Source organism: Cotesia glomerata, linkage group LG8 (assembly GCF_020080835.1).
Source record: "Cotesia glomerata isolate CgM1 linkage group LG8, MPM_Cglom_v2.3, whole genome shotgun sequence".
Taxonomy (NCBI): Eukaryota; Metazoa; Arthropoda; class Insecta; order Hymenoptera; family Braconidae; genus Cotesia; species Cotesia glomerata.
In genome coordinates, this window is record NC_058165.1 from 9,872,359 (window position 1) to 9,894,174 (window position 21,816).

Consider the following 21,816-nt stretch of genomic DNA (forward strand, 5'->3'; position numbering starts at 1 on the left):
GTCTAGGCAGCGAAACGGTCGCGCGGAGCCCAATTTTCACCGTTAAATTAAAATTATAAATAATAAAGCTACAACTCCGGGAGTCTAAATTTATTTTACTAAAATTTTCTCCTCTTTTAGGATCTTTTTTCAAATTTGAAATATCTTTAATATTTTTGAAGTTATAGCTACAAAATGGAGACTACCTTTTTTTCTTTTCGTTTTTTGTTTATAACAAATGAAATTTTTAATGGCTGAAAAATTAAAAAATATTTCTTACTCAGAATAAAATTGTGAATCCAATGCACCAATCGCCATATTTTTAAGAGGCGGCTAACGATTATTCGCAGAAAACTCACTTCTCGACTAGACTACACGGCAAAAAATTTCTGGGAGAATTTACGATACAACTATTGTAAATCTGGACTATACTTTTATTATTATTAATTGTCAAATATTTTAGAAGAAAAAATACTATTTATTTATGAAAAAATACGATATTACTATTGTAAAAAGTAAGAGATGAAAATTTCCAGTGCTGCCTCTGTATCTTTCCAATAGAAAATTAATACATATAGCAAATTTTACAATAGTTGAATTGGAATGTTTCTCAATTAGTGTGAGTGATAGCCGTACACAGCGCTAGACTTCGAGTTTATGTAAATGTTAAAGGATATGCGTCTTAGTTTACCTCGGATAGCGTAGAGGGAGAGTCTCTGGCTGCCAACACAGAGTTCTAGGTTCGATTCCCAGATAGCACGAAAATTTCGATTTCTTTTTCTATCTCTCTCCCTCCCTAATATTTCTTTTAAAAAAACCAACTGTGAATTTTTACAATAGTTGAATTGTAAAGTTCACAAACACATACTGTATAATTTGCTCTATAGTATTCGACTTTTTAAGACTCTTGCTTGTCTTATTTGTTGGATAAAATTTACAATAGTAGATCGTAAAAATTACTAAATGAGAAGTATAGTCCACCGTTACTATTTTATTTAGTAAAAATTACAATAGTAAAATAGTAAAAACTCCTTTAATTTTCTTTCCGTGTACAAGGAAAGTTCCATCTATATGCCCGGGAAAAAATGATCAGGACTGATCAGACCTGTTCATATCTGATCAGGCCTGAAATCCGACCTGATCAGCCCTGTTCATGTATGATCAGGCCTGAAATTAGGCCTGATCAGACCTGTTCATGTCTGAACCGTTAAATACGCTCAGACCTGATCAAGCCTGTTCATGCCTGCTCATGTCTGAAGCATTAAATACGCTCAGACCTGATCAAGCCTGTTCATGCCTGCTCATGTCTTCATGTCTGAAGCATTAAATACGCTCAGACCTGATCAGATCTGATCAAGCCTGTTCATGCCTGCTCATGTCTGAAGCATTAAATATGCTCAGACCTGTCCATGCCTGTTCATGTCTGAAGCGTTAAATACGCTCAGACCTTTCCATGTCCGATCATGTCTGTTCTAGCCTAATAGAAAAGGATTAAAACTCCATATATCAACTGACAAGAACTGTTCATGCATGATTTACCCTCTTAAATGATATTTTAAGTCTGGAAGAAAAATTTTATCGAACTATAGACTGCAGTTCTATTTTTAAAATTAATTTGTTCCGTATGACGTATCAGTTTCTATCCCCTTATAAATTTTAAATGTACGACTTTCATCAAAAATTTCAGCTTATATAAGCATGAACTTTTTAATTTTCCATGCCAAAACGATGATTTTTAACGATGAATTTTGACGCAATGACATAAAATTTTTTACTGTGTTCCATTGAATACGCGAAAAATGAGATTATTTAGTAAAAGTTTGAGTTTGATAGCGTGAAAACACCAAAATATATCAGTTGATATCGATAAGTCCTTTCAAGGTGTCTGTTATTATCTTAAGCTACGCCTTGGTCCATAGCAGTAGTGTCAAAGGCTGTTAAATTGCTTTTTTTTTTTTTTACGGACCTGATCGAGTCAGGCATGAACAGATCTGATCAGACATGAACATGCCTGACCAGGTCTGATCAGAACCGGTCATTTTTCATATCTGATCAGACCTGAACACTCATGCCTGTTCATATCTGATCATTTTTTCCCGGGTGTGCGTTAAGATGTTACTTCTATTCTGCTAACATTAGAGGTAAAAATTATTATTTATAGTCAAAAAATCAAATAACAATGGTTAACTAAGTACTTCATAACCCTGCTCCGCGAGCATGGAGGATTGTTTCACCGGTCAGTGGCGCTACTTTTCTTCAATTATGGTAAATAAGGGTAATTGATATTCTACATTCCCTTTTAGCACATAACTGAGTCAAATATAGTACACTATAGGACAACAATTATACTTTGCGCTTTGAACTTTCTGCATTAATTATATTCGTAAGTATTATTTGAGAACAACAATTTACTTAGTTTCTTAATATTTAACAATTAATTATAATAATTTAAACATTAAATAATTGCAGATTTATTAACAATCAACAAATCATGGCTATCTGACTTGGACCTCTATTAGGAGGTCTATGTGAAACATAATAAAGGCTGGAAATCTTGAAAAAATGAAACAAATAATAAACAATTACGGGTTATCATATTGTTCAGCTTGGGATGATGGTTATCAACTACTCAGAGAAGCTTGTGTAAAAAATCACAGTCATTTAGTAGAGTATCTGCTATCGAAAAATGCTAACATCAACTGTGACGATAATCTAGTGTCACCTCTCCAAACAGCTGTTATGAAAAACAACAAAAAATCAGTTAAATTACTTTTAGAGAACGGTGCTAAAGCTTATACAAATAAAAATAAAGCGCCGCTCCAAATAGCTATTGAAAGAAAAAATTTTGAAATTGCAAAACTTCTTTTTGAGCATAATGCCGTTAATAAAAGCATTCATGAAATATCAGATATTTTGGAACGTCCTGTTTTGCCGCCAAGGCAAAAGAGAGTTGGTCACCCTGACTCTTATAACTATACTAAAATCTTAACTATACTCGAGACTCAACAAGAGTCGTTTCTATGACTGTTCTCCACGAACATGTCCAATAACACGTGTTGTAATGGCTGCTGCACCTGCGCACCATGAGCTAGCGGGAAGAAGCCCGGCCGGCACGAAGCACGAGGCGCGAGACGCCATGTGCGAAGTTCAGTTGTGTTTGGGACCTGTAACCGACACAATATACTCGCTAGCCTCGCTAACACTTAATTTCATTTATTCTGTGTTTTTCATTGTGAACAATTACATAGTAATACATCCATTCTGATATTAAAGTAACTCATCTAGTTAATTAAATTCGTATTCTTTATCGTGAAAATAATATAAATTCATCGTAATTAAATTTAAACACTTTTGATAGTTGTGACGCAGTACTTTGGTGTGGCGTCGCGGCCATTGTTTTAACTTACACGCCGGGTAATAAGACGCGTAATTTCATCACCTTTAAATATTAATTTAACTTCAAATTCTTCAGTAATGAATAATAATTAATTAGATTTCGAATAAATTTAGCTTCATAATACGCAATTTAACTTATATTAAAAATATTGAACTTAGTGCTTCTCACGTAATAATCATCAAATATTGCAATTTATTTAAATTCTCGCGAATAATGCATAATTAATCAAAATAAATTAAAAATAGTTATAATCACGAAATAATTCAAATTGACTAATTAAAATCTATTTCATCTCAATTTAACTAATCAATTTATTGTCTCAAATCATAAATACGTTCGATCCTCTCGGATCAATTGAATCGATCTTTTCAGATCAAACGCACATTGATCCTCTCGGATTAAAATTCTCAGATCCTCTCGGATCATTATTAACAGGTACCGGTTGACCTCAACAACCTAATAGCGGCTGAGATCCTTTCTCACCCTTATTGTATACCTAGTGCAATTATTTCACTTACATACACACACTTATTCATATCATACACGACTGTATCTATCTTCGAGGAGTTTTTCTCTAGTAATTGCTAGAGTTTTCTCCCATTGGGGAATAAATTATTTATAATTATTCACCCCAACACCGAGTGTTTTATTTTAAGTTAAGAATTCCTGATCCTGGTTCCTGAATAGTTTAAGAAGAATAAATAATTACGGAAATTCTCCATCTTGGAGAGTTTGCGACAAAACACGTTCAGCGCTCCATTTGGCTGTTCTGAGCGGTGAATATTCAATGGTCAAACTACTGTTAGAAATTGGTTTTAATGTTAATGTCAACGATTCTAAAGAATTAAAATCAATTCATTTGTCCATCAGATTAAAATTTTTAAACATTGTACAATTGTTGTTGGAGTTTGATGCAGATTTAAATGCGAAAACTAAAAAAGGTTATACTCTGCTTTTTCTGACTTTACTTCTCTCTCATTATCGATACATCGAAGACCAAATTCTACTAAGTTCTGAGCAAGATTTAAAGATATTGAAACTGCTTTTAGATTACAAAGCTGACATTAATATTGTTAATCCACAAAACTGTGCTACCCTTTATTTCGCTAACACTTTTACACGTGAGCACTTTTGCACGCCTCATAGCGCGAAGCGCGTGAGGTTGTGCTTTATACTCGACTCGTCAAGGCCAAGCAATTTTGTGATCTTTAAATGTCTCTATCACAACCATATTACACTTATACAATAATATAAGTAGATGTACACGGAGAAATCACTTAAATCAAACCATCTTTTACTTTCTAAAATCATTTCATGTAGCTATTTTGAAAAAAAAAAACGTTTTGAAAAAAATTTTACGTGGACGTCCGGATGTCACCCCATTTTGGATGTACCAATGATTACTCCCGAACAAATTGATATTTCAAGACCGGACCTTTTTTATTAGTTTACGAATGCGATGAACTGGGTCCGTATTTCATATCAGTAGCCTAGTTTACGTATTTTTTGAAGTGAAACTTCTTTAGAATCGTTGTGATTTCAAACCGGATGCAACGAAAAAACGACAGGTAAGAGACACAAATACAAAAATGTGTAGGATGAAGCCAGGGGAAAGAATGAGACAGAAATATACATACAATTTGTATATTATCGGTCTCTCCTCTTTGTGCCATACTTCGTAGCGTCCCCACTCCCGTCTTCTAAGCATAGTCGCCTGTAATTTGTGAGCCAGAGCGAGAGAGCAGATGTCAGTGTGTATGTATATTGCACACTGTTTAATACGTGCTTGTATTTGAGCATTTAAGGGCATTCTCCCTAAATTGCCATTTGAAAATTTTTCTACCGAAGCGCCGTCTGGTGTCAGAATGTAGCACTAAAATTCTTAAAATTGAATTAAATTAATAATTAATTTTATAATTAAGAAAAAAATAGGGGAATGAATTTGGTCGTTAGAAAAATTAAAATGCTACAATTTGATAATAATTGAAGATAGTAAAATTTAAAATATACTTACATAAAATGAAAAAAAGTAAATTGTAGGTTAAACATGGGAAAAAAATGTCATGTGTAAAATAATTATTTAAAAAAAAACTATTACCATTCACTAAAAAAGAAATGATCAGCTCCGTGTAGAATTTTTAGGAGATTTTAATCACATTTTAGTTAAATTTTAAACAATAATATTAATTAAATAGTTTTATTAAAAATCATTTCCAAGTTTCAACATAAACAACAGTATCGTACATATTATGAGGTCCCAAAGGGATCCCAGTGTAAAAAGCGGGAAGTTAAAAATTTTCAAAATTTGTGGATAATGCAGTTCGCAAGTTACACTCCAAATGTAGTTACCATGGGATAGAGAGAAGCAATGTTACCAATAAGCCCTGGAACGGAAGTCATTCATGTAATTTGAATTTATCACCAAATATGGTGAGTTATACATACTTTATTTATTCATATTTTCTAGATAATGTTTATTTTATAAGGCATGCATATAATGCTATATTCTAGACTAAACAAACGATCGTTTTAAATAAATTATGAATATGCTGAGGGACTTAGAAAACATGCCTAATCATGTTTTCGGTCAGCATGATGACTGTCGAGATCATTATTGTGATGGGAATAAAACAGAAGCTAAAAATCACATGGATGAACTAATAAAAATAAATATGTGGAGCACTATATTGGGCTGTTTCGGTACTTGTATATCTGCCCCACTAGATTTTTTAATGAATTCCAATAACAATTCAGCGGAATCGTTTAACAATGTGGTTGCTTCTAAAAATTTCGCAAAACGTGTAGATTCTTACAAATGCGGTAGCTACACTTTCCGAGTCTGTTATTCAGTCATCCAATTTAATCCAAAAACGGCCATGTGTGACGTTTATACCTCAATGGGAAAGAAAGTTCCAGATCGGTTGAGGCATATGGAAAATATGCGACGAAAGAAAGTTGAAAATAATGCACGTCGTGCAACAGAGAAAGGCTTCCGAAATCGCCACCCGGAAACCAATTACTCCAGAAGTGACGCACATTATGGACCTGGTGCCAATCCGCCGATCATGTCACCTGAAGTATATCAAGCTAGATTCGGAGCTCACGAGCAGAAGTTGATGGCTTTACAAGCCGACAGAGTGAATATTGAGCGTAGAACTGTAGGCCAATCACGTTCAGTCGAGTGGCATACGACTCGTCGACTGTATTTAACAGCTTCTAATTTCAAACTTGCTTGCCAATGTCGAAAAATTTCGACTCAAAACAAAGCAGTTCGTGAAATTCTCTATTCACCAATAGCAAATTTTCATCCTGCAATAAATCATGGTATCGTCAATGAGAGTCAAGCTCTTAGTGATTTATGCAAAGAGTTTGGCGTACAAATTGATAAATGCGGATTTTTCATTGACGCAAATATTCTCGGCTTGGGCGCTACACCTGATGGCTTAATTGGTACCGATGGGATAGCTGAAATTAAATGCCCGTACACCATAAGGAACATAACCGTTGAAGAGGCTATTAACAATAATGTTGCGTGGTGCAAGCCTCATTTTGAACGCAATAAACCGAGAGAATTGTTGAAGAACAGTCCATATTATTATCAAATCCAGGGCCAACTTCACGTCACTGGAAGAAAATATTGTTTATTTTCGATATGGACTTTCAAAAATTCCTTGAGTTTGGTCATCCATTATGACGAAGAATTTTTTAACAAAAAAATGCTCCCCAAACTCACTAAATTCTATTGGACTCATTTGGTGCCTGAAATATTGAACCCAAAATTACTATATTCTTCTTCGAATGATGATAAAGAAGTAGAGTATTCACATGACGTAGAAAACTCATCTACTATGGTATGGAAAGAAGTTGATGATGCCATAAAAGATTTTCTACTTTGTAGTAACCTTTCTAAGCCCTGTTCTCTTGCACCTACCATGAGAGTTCGTAAAATATTAGAAAAAAATAACAAGGATACTAATAAAAATGATAAAACTACCGATAAAAATAATAAAGATAAACCATCTGAAAAAATCCAACAGAAGATAATTGATATCATTCCGAATCCAGATCAAAATGAATCAATATTAGGGCAAGGTGAATTGAATGCTATTTATGAAGCTGAAATTGATAGTGACGGAGACGAAAATCAAAATTTACTGAAAGATTTTAATTTTTAATACTAAATGCATGTTAGTATATAATAAAACCGCAAGTATACAATATATCTCACTACATAATGTAGATTTATTTATTTATAGACATCAAATAATAAATCTAGAATATAGCATTATATGCATGCCTTATAAAATAAACATTATCTAGAAAATATGAATAAATAAAGTATGTATAACTCACCATATTTGGTGATAAATTCAAATTACATGAATGACTTCCGTTCCAGGGCTTATTGGTAACATTGCTTCTCTCTATCCCATGGTAACTACATTTGGAGTGTAACTTGCGAACTGCATTATCCACAAATTTTGAAAATTTTTAACTTCCCGCTTTTTACACTGGGATCCCTTTGGGACCTCATAATATGTACGATACTGTTGTTTATGTTGAAACTTGGAAATGGTTTTCATAAAACTATTTAATTAATATTATTGTTTAAAATTTAACTAAAATGTGATTAAAATCTCCTAAAAATTCTACACGGAGCTGATCATTTCTTTTTTAGTGAATGGTAATAGTTTTTTTTAAAATAATTATTTTACACATGACATTTTTTTCCCATGTTTAACCTACAATTTACTTTTTTTCATTTTATGTAAGTATATTTTAAATTTTACTATCTTCAATTATTATCAAATTGTAGCATTTTAATTTTTCTAACGACCAAATTCATTCCCCTATTTTTTTCTTAATTATAAAATTAATTATTAATTTAATTCAATTTTAAGAATTTTAGTGCTACATTCTGACACCAGACGGCGCTTCGGTAGAAAAATTTTCAAATGGCAATTTAGGGAGAATGCCCTTAACGTGTGTAGTGCATGTGAAAACTACGTGAGCTTACTGTACACTGTACACACTGCACTGAAGATAAGTCTTTCAAAGTTGCTTCCTTTATCAATTGAAGTAGCCCAACAATATAGATCACTTTTTAAATATGTTCGTGTATTGATTATCGATGAAATTAGTATGATTGGAGCCGAGTTGTTGTCCCAAATAGATTCAAGGTTAAAGCAAATCACCGGTAATTTTGAAGTCCATTTTGGTGGATTAGATATAATTTTGATTGGTGATCTACGTCAACTACCGCCAGTTCGTGCTACCCCAATTTACAAACAAATAAAACGACAAATAGCAGGTTCAACACTATGGCGAGGGTTGAAATTTTTCGAACTAAACGAAGTTATGCGACAAGCTAATCAAAGTTTTGCAACAATATTAACAAAAATTGGTAATGGACAGTTGTTAGATCAGGAAGAGCTAGATTTAATTGAGTCACGGATTTACTCTGAAGAAGAAGCTGAGAGACTTTGTCCAGACGGTATACGATTGTTTTTAATAATCATTCAGTTGCTGAATACAACAATAAAATTTTGAATTCTATAGAAGAAAAAGTGAATTCAGAGGCAACTGATATATATATTGGATGTAGAAATGTTGAACAGCAAACTTCTATGCGTCAAAAATTACATAAAATGTCAACTATTGATACAGGAGGTTTGCCATATCAAATTACATTGGTTTTGAACAAACCATACATGATAACAACTAACATCGATGTATCAGATGGATTAGCAAATGGTGCGACGGGAAAATTAATTTTCATTGAATATAATGACAAAGGAGAGATAGGTCGTTTATGGCTAGAATTTCCAGAATCTCCAAAAATCGGAGAAAAATTGAGAAGAAAGGCAGCGGCATCAATTCAACAAAAAGATCTTCATCCACTGGCAGTACCAATAGATCGCAGAACATCATCTATACCACTAGTACCTAATAAAACCGTTATTGTAAAACGTAATCATTTCCCATTAGTCTCTGCATGTGCAATGACGATTCACAAGTCCCAGGGAGCTACTTTTGGTGAGATTGTATATGAATATGATAAATCACACGTTCAACAACTCCTGTACGTCGCATTATCACGAGTTACATCAATAAACGGCTTATATCTCGTTTCAAAAAAATGATAAAAATTTTACCATGGCCGAAGAGCGTCAGTATCTACAATTGATCTACAACATGAATTTCGAAGGCTGAACTTGAATCGACTTGAGACAATTACAAATGTTTTATATGATTTCTTAAATAAAAGAAAAGGGATGTCACTGTTTACCTTTAACTGTCAAAGCTTACGAGCTCATGTACAAGATCTGCAACATGACAATATAGTGTCATCGTCAAATTTTTTAATTCTTTCGGAGACATGGATGAATAATGAAGATATTGTAGACATTCCAAATTTTAATATTGTTGTTAATTACAAAAGACCACGTACGAGGGCAGGCGGAGTAGCAATTTATCACAACGTAAATGATGGAGCCCGTGTTGTTACGCCACAAATGGATCTCAATGCACAACAGCTAGAATCATTGTCTGTTCAGCTTTCGAAAGTTGGAGAAATATGTGCCTGTGAGAGCAGAAATGACCAAGGAGATTTAATTTTGATCGTAGCAATTTACATCTTTCCCAACCAATCAATAAAATCAGTTATTGAATTTATACATGAAAATTTGATCAAATATACCCCAGAGGTATCGCGAATTCTCAAAAAGAATTATGATAAAATTCCGATGATTTTAAGTGGGGATTTTAACATAAATTTTGCATCAGATACAGCGCTTCCTTTGATTGAGTTTCTCGATACAACATTTTATTTAAAAATGTGTAACAATCGCACTCAATCAACTACAAGATCAAAAACGGTAATAGATGCAGTGTTCCAAAGATATATCAACCAAATTGAAACTAAAATATTTGTATCGTATTTTAGTTATCATAAGCCTCTTGTATCATTTGTTGAAACTGAAAATATGGAACTTGAGTAATAGATTATGTAACATATGTTAAATAAAATATAAAATATCTTTTAAAATTAATCAAAATACTTTCATTTTTGAACAATTAAACTTTGTAATTATCCTACCCTTGTTATAAATATTCATCTCATTCTTTTGTCGATTCACTGAAGTTTCACTTCTATCGTGTGTGAATCGCACACACACCTTTTTTTTTTAAATTGAATTTTTATTAAAATTTATTACGATATAACCGTACAAAGACAAACGAATTTTTCTTGTCACGTGAAAACTATAGCGCCACTTGATAAAGCTAGATTTTTTTAGACTGCGTACGCATATAACAAGAAAAAAGGGCGCTGATATTTAAAAAAAAAAAAGTACTCTGTAAGAAATTACTTAATTATAATTTTCTTTTTTTTTATCAGTTACACAATTTATTTTTTCTTAAAAAATGAATGAGCGTTATGAGGCGTGCACTTTTGGATTTTCCAAACTGTTTTTTTTGTATTCTGGGTTGAAGATAATTTACGAAAAATTGAAGCTTCAATCAGTCAAATTGTCAAGTTGCAATGTCGAGGCTTGTATGTTTCGGCAAGTAATTTACAAGAATTTTTGTCACTCAAAGAAGATAGATTTATAAAATACCACGAAATGTGCCATCAAGAAATATTGAAAATGATTTATGAAAAAATACCAAACACAACCACTTCACTTTATGATTTTATCGCTGAAAATGACAATTATTTGGCATCATGTGTAAACAATGACAATGTTAAAGGATTTGTGTTGTCAGATACAATCGTAAATCGATTTCCTATCTATGGATCTGCAGTAAGAGCTTATTTTTCAAGAGGAGTGAGGAGAAACTTTTTATTAGAAGAAAGCGTGAAAATTTTTGAAAATAATTGGCCCTACACCTCTAACTTGCTGTCAAATTGTTTAGTATGTGTATTCGAGAATTTAAGTAACGATAATTTACATGAATTTATATGGATGTTCAAATAAGACAATGTATGATTAAATGTATTATACCACTTGAAAAAAAATATAATTGCTGATGAAAATAAAGAAAAATGAAAAAAATTTTTTGCATAAATTTTTCAACTATAAATTAATTTATTGTTACATGTATTTTTTACAAACATATTTTTATATATACAGTGAATAATATTTATTATAATTTTATCGTGCTCAAAAAAATTAAAGAAAATAACAGGAAACAAGTTAAAACTACAAATTAATTTATTGTTTATTAATTTATTATTTTAAAATCATCATTTAAAATTCAAATACCCAAATTATTTTTCTTTTTGTATAATGTACAATGATTTTAAGTACATTTTATTGAGCATTATAAAAATGAATACTTTAGTATTCAATGGAAACAATATCTTTTAATTATTATTATCAATTTATAAGACAAAAAAATACTATTTTAAATAATTATTATTAAAAAATAAAGCTATGGAATTATTTGTATTTTATTTTTTTGTTTTCAAATACTATGTATTTCTTTAACGATTATAAATCGCAAGCTATCATCGTTTATATATTCTCATAAATATATAGATACTCAACTCATTCTTTTTCTACAAGCACGTAATGTTATTTCACTCGTAAGCTTCAATTAATTAATTTATTAATTAATTAACTATCAGTTCATTACATATATACAACTGTTTTCTTCACGCAATGATTATTCATAAAGTATGTACACATAACTTTGTCATAATATATTTTTATAAATATTTTCTTTTAACCATTAATATTGAACTTCTTTCATAATAATCAAATTATATTTTTCATGCCAACTTAATTAATTATTTTTATATTTATATACATGAACTAATATTTATATATGTAAAGAAAGTTATCAGTTTTTGTTTTTTACTTTTTTACATTCGAATGTTTTAAACAATGAATAAAAAATTTTAATAAGACTTAATTTTCTTTATCTACTCGACAACTAATTGTTTCACAGTTGAAGTTGAATTTTTCTAATTTAATATTTTTCTTTTCGAAATTTTTTATAAAAAAGTTATTACCTTGAAAAAAAAAAAAAAAAAAAAAAAAACAAAAAAAATATAAAATTTATAGTTTATAAGTATCCCGTATACCGATAGATATTAAAAAATTAAACGATATTAATTTTTATTTGAATAATAAAATAATTACGTAAACGTGCTGATAACAAAAATCAATAATTATAAAATTGATTTTTTTTCTATGTCTTTTAATGATTTGAATTTGATATTTAAATATTAAAACTGAAATTTTATGCTTATTACCTGTATAGTTGTGATAAATTTACAACTGTCAATTGACACAACAAAATAGTAAAATTAACAGTGATCACTTTTAACGAGGATTTGTATTGTAATTATTTGGTTGATATAACTAATGTGACAATACTATTCTTGACCGAAACCTTCAGTTTCTTCGATAGCATAATTCAATTTTTCCACCATTTGATCGTAACTTTTGTACGGTGGTAAATCCAACCGGTTAAAACAAGTATGTGATCTTGGTAACCAAGTATCCTTGCCAACTTTTTCAATACAAAATCGCTGAGGTCCATTACTTCCTATAATTTTTTATTAAAAATTAGCCAGCTGTTAAAGTGTTCAATTAAGGGGTTACATAGGTTTCACGGTTTCAAAAAATTGATTTTTTTTGTTTATGACAATAATATTTATTTTATATATTCAGAAATTATTTGTAATTTCCTATAATGAAATTCAAGGAATTAGAAATTAGATGTATGATTTTTGGAATTAGAAATTTTGGTAAATCTTGAAGAGTGACATTTAAGGGGTTACATGGGTTACATGGTTTCAAAAAATCGTTTTTTTTATCTTATTAAATTCTACAACATCTCTAGAATATTGTCCTAAAGTTTTAAATCGATCCAAATAATAGTTTCGGAGATACAGTTTTAAAAAGTTGCGCGCTCAAGGCGCTGTTGAATTGCCACTCAAATTTTTAAACGCGTTTTTCTCGTAATCATGTTTTCAAAGACGGTACCCAAGATTTCTCGAGAACTACTCGACCGATCTTGATAAAATTTTAGACAGGTCTTTGAGATATAATTTACAAGGTCTGGAACGAATGATTTTTTTTTTTCAATTACAACTAATTTAAAAAAAAAAATGCCGCGAAATTTTTGCCAAATTTTTAATTTTTTTGTAAAAACCTCTTCCAAAAATCCAATTTTCATTTTTTTTCTTCGTTCAAGACTTAATTTGAAGTCTTAACTAAAGCACATTTTTTTTTTTTTTTTTTTTTTTTTTCATTTTAAATAATCCTGCTAGGAGTTCTGCGGATCACGCGGACGCATCTTTTTTCCGAGGGCTCGTCGGAAATGACGTCACATTAGCAGAGTTTTAAATATTTTTTTTTTAATTTCAGCAATCCCTTATTAAACATGTATCTTTGAGTCAGTAAATAGTTTAAATAAAATATTTCATTTTTTCTATTAAAAAAAAATTGTTGAAAATAGACCATTTTTTCTCGAAAGAAACCCATGTAACCCCTTAACCAATAAATTTAAAATAAAATTATTAAAATAAATAACGTTACCCATTAATTCTGCAAAACCACCAACAGGTACGCGGCAAGTTCCCGTAACAAATTGCAGTAATCTCGCTCTCTTTTCATTGTCTGTCGTCCGTACAAACTATAAAAAATTATACATTGACGATTTTCTGCATAATACAAGTATAAATAATCATAATAAACAATAAAAAAATTATTCATACCTGCCAGAACCACAATACTTGTTTACTATTCCTCGTGTAATGTCGGTAGATTGAATTACGTTGCCAATCATCAACGTCTATTTCCTGCATGCCACAAAGCATCAGTTCAAGTTCACGCTCGTCAAAATACTTGAGCCATTCCAATGGTACAACCGAATTAAAACCTTCCAAAAAGGCTTTTGTTTGTTCTTCGATACCTCGGGTCATTCTCCACTCTGTCATTAATCTAAAAGAATTCATTTCTATAATTAATCGACAATTCATAAAAAATTAGTAATCTATATTATTAAGAGAATAAGAAAAATTTTGTGTCCAAGATAGTCATAAGATAAAATCAGTTTTTTTAGTGAAATTTAGTGTCATTGCAAACGTCTTGACTTGAATTTGTGCCTTTTCAAGGTTTTATTTCATTCTCAACGATAGTCAATTTATTGTGATAAGTATTTAGGCTGCATTCGAAAATGCTCTATCTCTAGATACATAATTAAGAAATTACCTTTTATCTTGTGAAATATTGACATTCTTAAAGATATAAGCTCATCCCGATGTTATACTCATCGAGACCTTTCATTCGAGTACCCATATCAATTTTTCATATATTTTATTTATTTATACATATATATGAATATATGAAAAATATATCAAAATGCACGTGGGTACTCAAATGAAAGCTCTTGATGAGTTTAACATCAGGATGAGCTTATATCTTTAAAAACGTCAATATTTAAGAAAGTACAGTGCAATTTAACAAAAGTCATTACTTAATAAAGCAAAATTTTAATTTTTTTTAGTTCACAAATCACGGCAGTCACATAGTGACTGCAAGGTTGCTAGTTATAAATAATAAATTTTAGTACCTCATATACTCTTCTTTGTTCTCTTCAACTACTCGGATTTTATCGCCGTTCTCTTTCAACTCATGATGAATAACTTGACCAAGTATCTCAAAATCTACGCTATAATACAATTCTAAACCACACTCGTCAATATTATTCTCCTTTATCCAGATAAGTGACTTGTAAAATTCTGGATCAATAGACTCAATATCTTTCATTATTAATTTTTTATTCAACATCCGTTTGTAAAAAGGCATCGTAAATCCACTATAAATAAACCGTCCATGATATAAAGCCTAGAAAAAAAAAAATCAATAAATTAGTTCAAATTTACTTTTATTTTAATCGAATCAATAGCGGTCATTTATTTTTTTCAAAGATTATATTTTATGCTCAAAAAAATATTAATCTATGACATTTAAATGAATTTTTTTGTACAAATTAAATATAAAAAAAAACTAGCCGAGCTTTACTTTAGAGTTTTACGATCAGTTATTCAAAATAATACATTACCATTGCAATAAATCTACCGATGAATTTGAAATATTGCAGATGATCCGGATTGACATAAGACGCTGGATTTATTTGTAAACTATAATTACTTTTATTGGCATACTCAAAAAGACAGTACATTGGATTTAAAACTTCATGGCTCAATAAGAAAAACCACTCTCTAAAACCAGAAAATAAATTAATAAATATCTGGTTAAATAATATAATAATAATAATGACAAAAAAAATTATAAACTTACCTTGAAACTCCACCATAATCGAGTCCCTCTTCACCTTTAAATATAATATACAACCTTCGTCTCAATGCAAAAGCCTCGGCATTCATTATTTGATGGTAAGAATCTTCAAAAAGCGTTTGCCTGCTTACACTAATTTTTATATGATTAGGTAATGCATTTGTTTGGCACAAGAATCTAAATTGCGACAATTTCCAACGGAAGGAACGTTCATATGCTCTTGGTACGCGATAAATACCTTTTGGTCTAAAAAAAACATCAAGTAAATAGAAGAAAAACTAAAAATGATACAGAAAAAAAACTCAATAATTACCCTTTAGGAGCTCCCGGTCTAGGATCTTGGAATGTAGTAGTACGTGTATTATGATCAACAAAGTATCTAACACCGTCTTCAGTAAGCCGTATTTCCCAGCCATCAGGCAGAGGGGGTTCATCAATACCTGTTTCTTGTCCCTGAGTTCTAGGATCCTCCCATTGCGTCGTTCTATTTTTATGATTAACATAATAAACTCGTCCTTCTGGCTGTTTTCTGCGCTCCCACCCAGCCGGTAAAGGTCCAAGTGCGTCGTCTTCGTCGGTGGCAACACTTGTCGACGGACCGGCAACAACAGGCTGTCCACCAGCCTGTGGATAAAGAAACCTCTGGTTACCCTGCTGAACAACAAACTGTCTCTCACCCTGCCACTGTTGGAAATGTTGAAGTCGCTCTGTATTAGGTCTCTGCCAAGTGGTGCTACGCGTGTTATGATCAACATAGTAAATCCTACCACGCGGATCACGACGGACTTCCCAACCAGGTGGTAACGGTTGCGGTCTCTCCCAGGAAGTGCTGCGTGTATTATGATCGACGTAATACCTTCGTCCGTAGACATCATAGCGCATATCCCACCCAAGAGGTAAAGGTTCTTCGGCTGGTTCAACCTCAGCGATAGGTTGCGCAGCAGCTTCAGCTGGAGCCGGTTGAGTTATCGGATCATTTGGCATAAGCACCGTTATTGGTGCATTATCATACCGCTGCCGAGACACATCTGGTACCATCATTGATGTAATAGCCTGGGAATTTTCATTACGTCGTTCTGCGAGTAATCTTAATCCAGATGCTGTATTAATTCCAGTGACTCCTCCGCTGGTTATCGTTACCGATGAATTATTGTCATCGCGGTTATTTTCTAATATCGGGAATGATGAAGTTGGATTATCACGTGACGTTACTTCACTGTGACGGTCAATTGCGTCATCTCGAGAATTCTCAATTGATAAACGAGATGAAGGAGCTGAATTCTCATCCGATTGAGCTCCAGCTAATCCTACGGTGTGGATATCACAAGCATATTTAGGTAAGCGTGATCCAGCGACGCTTGATCTTGACGATCCGTTACTGGACTCACCAGAAGTCCGGATAGATCCGACTACTGTTCTGGGTGCTGAAGATGCACTTTCGGCGAGCGGCGGCAACCTTGCAGACAAAACTGCGTTTCCCATTACGTTACGTGACGTTCCGTTGGCATTCACCATAACGGATTGCCCAAAATCGCTAGGTTCGTAAACTAAATACGGGCTGCGGTGTTGCGTGGGTGCTGTGTTTTCAGTCCCCTGGCCACGCATCAACGCCCGGATACCTCCATTTAATATACTGCGGTTATTTGCCGGATCGGCAGAATTCGCAGCTGCTAATGGGTGCGAACCGATTGACGATGTACAAGCTGGTTGACGCATTTGCTCTATTACTGCTGGTGGTGTTACGGTGGACATATCAATTTTTAAACCATCGAACAGTGTTACTAATTCACCGACTTTGGCTAACTGCGAATCGTGTTTACTCTCGTTTATTAAATCTAGGGTCAACTCTAAGTTTTCAAGTTTACCGCTGTAATGCGATAAAATTTGAAACAGACTTATGCGTTTCTCGCCAATCATCGTATCCTTGCGAAACGTACTGTGATCTAATAAACGAAAGTGTAATTGAGAGTATGGTGTCACGAGAATTGTAAACTCTTCGTTCCATTTTGGCTGATAAGTTGCTTTAGATACTTCTGTTTTTCGAGGACTTTTGTCGTCCACGGAAAATTCCACGTAAGGATTTGGCTTTAGAAATGATGAACTACGCAGGATTGCAGCTTCAACTGAAAAATTTATTAATTTTATTTTTGTTAATATTTTATTTATAAACAATTAAGAATCACCAGATAAAGAATCGAGTTTGAAGAAATTCAAGATTTTAAGTAAAAATTATTTTTAGTTAAATTGCTCGGTTGGAGTAAAAAGATTATATTTACATAAATTATTTTACTTGACAAAATTTAATTTCTATTTTTACACTTAGTCGATTAATTATGAGTATTAAATTGGATTTGAAAATTAAACTTACGATCAATAGTTGACATTTAGTTTTTATTAATATTTTTAATAATTAACTTGAATTTAAATTTACATAATTATTTCAGCGAGTAGCGTTAAAGCAAAAGTTATATTATATTTCAATAAAGAACACATTGCTTTATCAAATTAAAAATTTTTAGAAAAACAACTTTGCATAAAGTATCTGATTCGATTTTTATATTTATTTTTAAATTGGTTATTTTTTTTTAATTCGAATATCAAAAAATTAAGATTTTTTTTCTGTCATTTAAAAATAAATAAAATTGTATGAATTTATTTTGAATTCTGAACTTCTCAAATATTTAACTTTCAAGATTTCGCAACTTGTAAACATTATAAAAGTTACCTGAGCTATGCTAACATTACAGAAGATTTTATCATACTAAACTGACGCGGTGTTTCTTATTTCCTTTTAAAGAAACTAATGTTATCAAATGAACTCTAAACTAACAAATTGTTTAACACAATACATTTTCAACTATCAACTATAATACTTACAATTTATCAACTTTATATTCAAACTAAAAAAAAATTATTAACGTTTCCAAGCATCCGATAATATTTTGATTTCTCTTTTCTAAATCCTCAGTCCGGCGATTCTCATTAAAATCTCGAAGCAAAAATATAAAAATAATTATAAAGTAATAAACTTACTAGTAATACTGAGCTGATGAAATCCTGGGGAAGTTCCTACTTCACATTGAGACATGGTGCTCAATTTATTGAATTACTGTTACAGTATTTTATTTGTCAGCGGCAGTAATCATAACATCCTGCTTATCTCAATACTGTTGTTTCCTTAAATAAAAAAAAAAAAAAAATAAAAAAAAATAAAAATAAAAAAAAATAATTTATAAATTTTCACAACAAATAATTTTTGATATACACATCTACAGAATTCAATAACAAAAATTGTGTCTTGAATCATTATAAATTAAATGAATATTTTTAATCAATCGTCGCTACTCAACCGAAACTGATTTTTAATAATAAAATTTCACACTCATACTCACTAAGGTATTCATAAATATTTATATAAAAGAAAAAGTATTATTACTCATAATCATAATGTTTATGTAAAAAAAAAATAATAGTTAATTAACAATTGAAATTAATATTGTAATTACGCTCTGAAAAAAAAATGTATTCTCTAATATAATTAATAGAATAAGAATCAGTATAAATCATACACATTCATATACACAGATACTTACAATACATGTATGATAATTATATATTTAAAAATGATAAGTAAAATAAGGGAATGATAAAAAATAATAATGTACATTAATGATTAGTCATACAAATGCCAAGGAAGCATAACTCGTAATTGAAAGATAAATTTAAACGGACAAACGAAAACTAAAATTGTCAATTACATTGTACATGTATATATCAATGCATACTTTTATATATATATATATATATATATAGATATATATATATATATATATATACATATATATATATGGCTTTGTGTGTATATTATGGATATTAAAAATATTAATTTAATGCCAGGAATTTGATGTTTATCGTACTAACCTAAATGTCTGATAGTATTTATCCAGTATAAATTATTATACATTGCACATTCACAACACTATTTATTGATATTCGCTGTTATTAATTGTTTTTAATAGTATCTATTATTATTTTTTTTGCATTATCATTGAATGAAGAGTGAACTTTACTATCAGTGAACCACCATTTTGCCATACGTCAAAATGTATATAGAAAACTAGATCTCCGTTCTTTGAAGAAAAATGAGTATCAACATTTATATGTTGCAAAGAGGAAAGACGAAGAGGATAAAAATATTACGAATTTACGATAAAGAAGAACGAACGAACCAAGGAAAAGACTTAATTACATCCTCAAGATGGCGCTCTTGGCTTAATTGATAATCGCGCGATTTGATTCTTTTTTTCAATTTTATCCAGAAATATAACATTGTTATGATGACCCTGAAGTTAGCCGACACCCGCCATTTTAAAAATAAAAAAACCTGTAATTTGGAAAGAAAAATTTTTTTTTTAATTTTGAAAAAATACTCGTCTAGATTTTTGAATTTTCTAAACGAGTATTTTTTTCAAAAAATCAAATAATAAATATTCGAGTTATAATTTGAAATTAAATTTTATGATTAAGTATTTTTCATTTAAAAATTTTTACAAATTTAATTACTTTCTGATGTTTATTTATAATTTTCCGAAATCTAGACGAATATTTTTTTTATTTTTCACTTTTCCAAATTTTCAGCCTGAAATTCACCGAAAACCGCTATTTTTTTAAAAAATATCTCGTCATTTTTAAAAAAACAAAAATTTTCAAATTAAAAAAAAATACTCGTGTAGATTTGTCATTTTTCTGAACGAGTATTTTTTTTTTTTTTCATATTCATAACTTTTTTCATTTGAATAACATAAATTTATACACTAGTCAAAAAAATTAAGGGATATCAAAAAGATTCTAAATTTTTGAGTGATTTTCAACGAGCTGTAACTCCGATTAAAATGATCGTACAGTAAAAAAAAAAAAAAGCAAATTGTAGCTCCGAATGTCTAGTTTTCCTATACGACCATGAAAATTTTTTATCATGTTTGGGTTCTGAGAAATCCTAAGGAAACTACAAAAAAAAAATTTATAAATTTTTTCTCGTCTAAAAAAAAGTCTACAGGCTTCAAAAAATTTTTTTCTCTTGTTTTACTCAAAAACTCTTTTGAAAAATTTAATGCCATTCAATTTGACGTTATCGGAAAGCCTGTACGATGATTTGCCGCGGAGTTATCGCGAATCAAAGCAAAACAGTGCTTCTTGACTTTGATAATAAATATCTCTAGAAATGATGATTGTATAGAAAATCCAAGGAGAGTTTTGGAAACTACACAATATTCTTTATAAGATACTGTGAACGTCTTTTGACGAAAAAAATTTTTTTGAATCGAAAACTTTGACTGAAAAAAAGACAAAAATTCGCATAATTATAAGGATATTTGGATATCTTCGTATAACTTTGGATAAAATGGATAAACGAAGGATATTGTCGGTAATTTTCCAACCTTAAAATGTCCCCTAAAATCTCTGAAAAATTCAAAGCGTTGCGATTTTATTTTCATAGTGCCTCGAAGCTTCAAAATCTTTGTTTTCGCAAAAATCACCATTGTAAGCAATTTTTTGATTTTTATTCTTTTTCTGAATGAAAAAATTTTTTTTTCTCAAAAATCTTTATTTTTTCCGTCAAAAAGATCGATTTTTTAAGAAATTTGAAAAAAAAAAAAAAAAATTTCAATTTTTTTAAAAATTTTTTTTTTCAAATGATTTTTTTTTCAAAAAAAATTATGAATATAAAAAAAAAATACTCGTTCAGAATATTGCCAAATCTACACGAGTATTTTTTTTAATTTGAAAATTTTTGTTTTTTTTTTAAATTACAAGATATTTTTTTAAAAAATAGCGGTTTTCGGTGAATTTCAGGCTGAAAAATAAAAAAAATACTCGTCTAGATTTCGGAAAATTATAAATAAAAATCAGAAAGTAATTAAATTTGTAAAAATTTTTAAATGAAAAATACTTAATCATAAAATTTATTTTCAAATTATAACTCGAATATTTATTATTTGATCTTTTGAAAAAAATACTCGTTTAGAAAATTCAAAAATCTAGACGAGTATTTTTTCAAAATTAAAAAAAATTTTTTTTTTTTCCAAATTACAGGTTTTTTTATTTTAAAAATGGCGGGTGTCT

General features: G+C 30.6%; 2 protein-coding genes across 4 annotated transcripts; one reads left to right on the forward strand and one right to left on the reverse strand.

Annotated features, from left to right (window-relative positions):
- The first annotated feature begins 7,569 nt into the window (after positions 1–7,569).
- On the forward strand, positions 7,570–9,252 carry LOC123270256 (ATP-dependent DNA helicase PIF1-like). Of its 2 annotated transcripts, none has more exons than XR_006510551.1 (2): positions 7,570–8,060; positions 8,278–9,252. XR_006510551.1 is itself a non-coding variant. In XM_044736230.1 (2 exons), exons 1-2 carry the CDS (start codon positions 8,110–8,112, stop codon positions 8,924–8,926), a joined length of 684 nt encoding a protein of 227 aa, XP_044592165.1. In that variant the 5' UTR covers positions 8,098–8,109; the 3' UTR covers positions 8,927–9,252. The 2 variants fall into 2 exon arrangements, 1 of the variants encoding a protein (XP_044592165.1); XM_044736230.1 differs by lacking the exon at positions 7,570–8,060 and adding an exon at positions 8,098–8,144.
- Positions 9,253–12,562: 3,310 nt separating this feature from the next.
- Positions 12,563–19,930, reverse strand: LOC123270255 (E3 ubiquitin-protein ligase Su(dx)). 2 transcript variants are annotated; one of them, XM_044736229.1, is made up of 9 exons: positions 19,615–19,930; positions 18,727–18,860; positions 16,007–17,816; positions 15,697–15,939; positions 15,458–15,617; positions 14,966–15,240; positions 14,109–14,334; positions 13,930–14,026; positions 12,563–12,934 (listed from the first exon to the last, which is right to left on the reverse strand). In XM_044736229.1, the coding sequence occupies exons 2-9, from the start codon at positions 18,779–18,781 to the stop codon at positions 12,762–12,764; spliced, it is 3,039 nt and encodes a 1,012-aa protein (XP_044592164.1). In that variant the 5' UTR covers positions 18,782–18,860; positions 19,615–19,930; the 3' UTR covers positions 12,563–12,761. The 2 variants fall into 2 exon arrangements, with proteins under 2 accessions (XP_044592164.1, XP_044592163.1); XM_044736228.1 differs by having other exon boundaries at positions 18,727–18,870; positions 19,615–19,929.
- Positions 19,931–21,816: the final 1,886 nt, after the last annotated feature.

Bases quoted from the DNA above. Each gene is read 5' to 3' on its own strand.
- LOC123270256 (XM_044736230.1), top strand. From the start codon at position 8,110: ATGTTTAACCTACAATTTACTTTTTTTCATTTTAT. The intron at 8,145-8,277 runs GTAAGTATATTT...TTCAATTTTAAG, and splicing joins TTTACTTTTTTTCATTTTAT to AATTTTAGTGCTACATTCTG.
- LOC123270255 (XM_044736229.1), bottom strand. From the start codon at position 18,781: ATGTCTCAATGTGAAGTAGGAACTTCCCCAGGATTTCATCAGCTCAGT. The intron at 15,618-15,696 runs GTAAGTTTATAA...TTCTGGTTTTAG, and splicing joins GATTATGGTGGAGTTTCAAG to AGAGTGGTTTTTCTTATTGA. The intron at 12,935-13,929 runs GTAACGTTATTT...AAAAAATTATAG, and splicing joins TGGTTTTGCAGAATTAATGG to GAAGTAATGGACCTCAGCGA.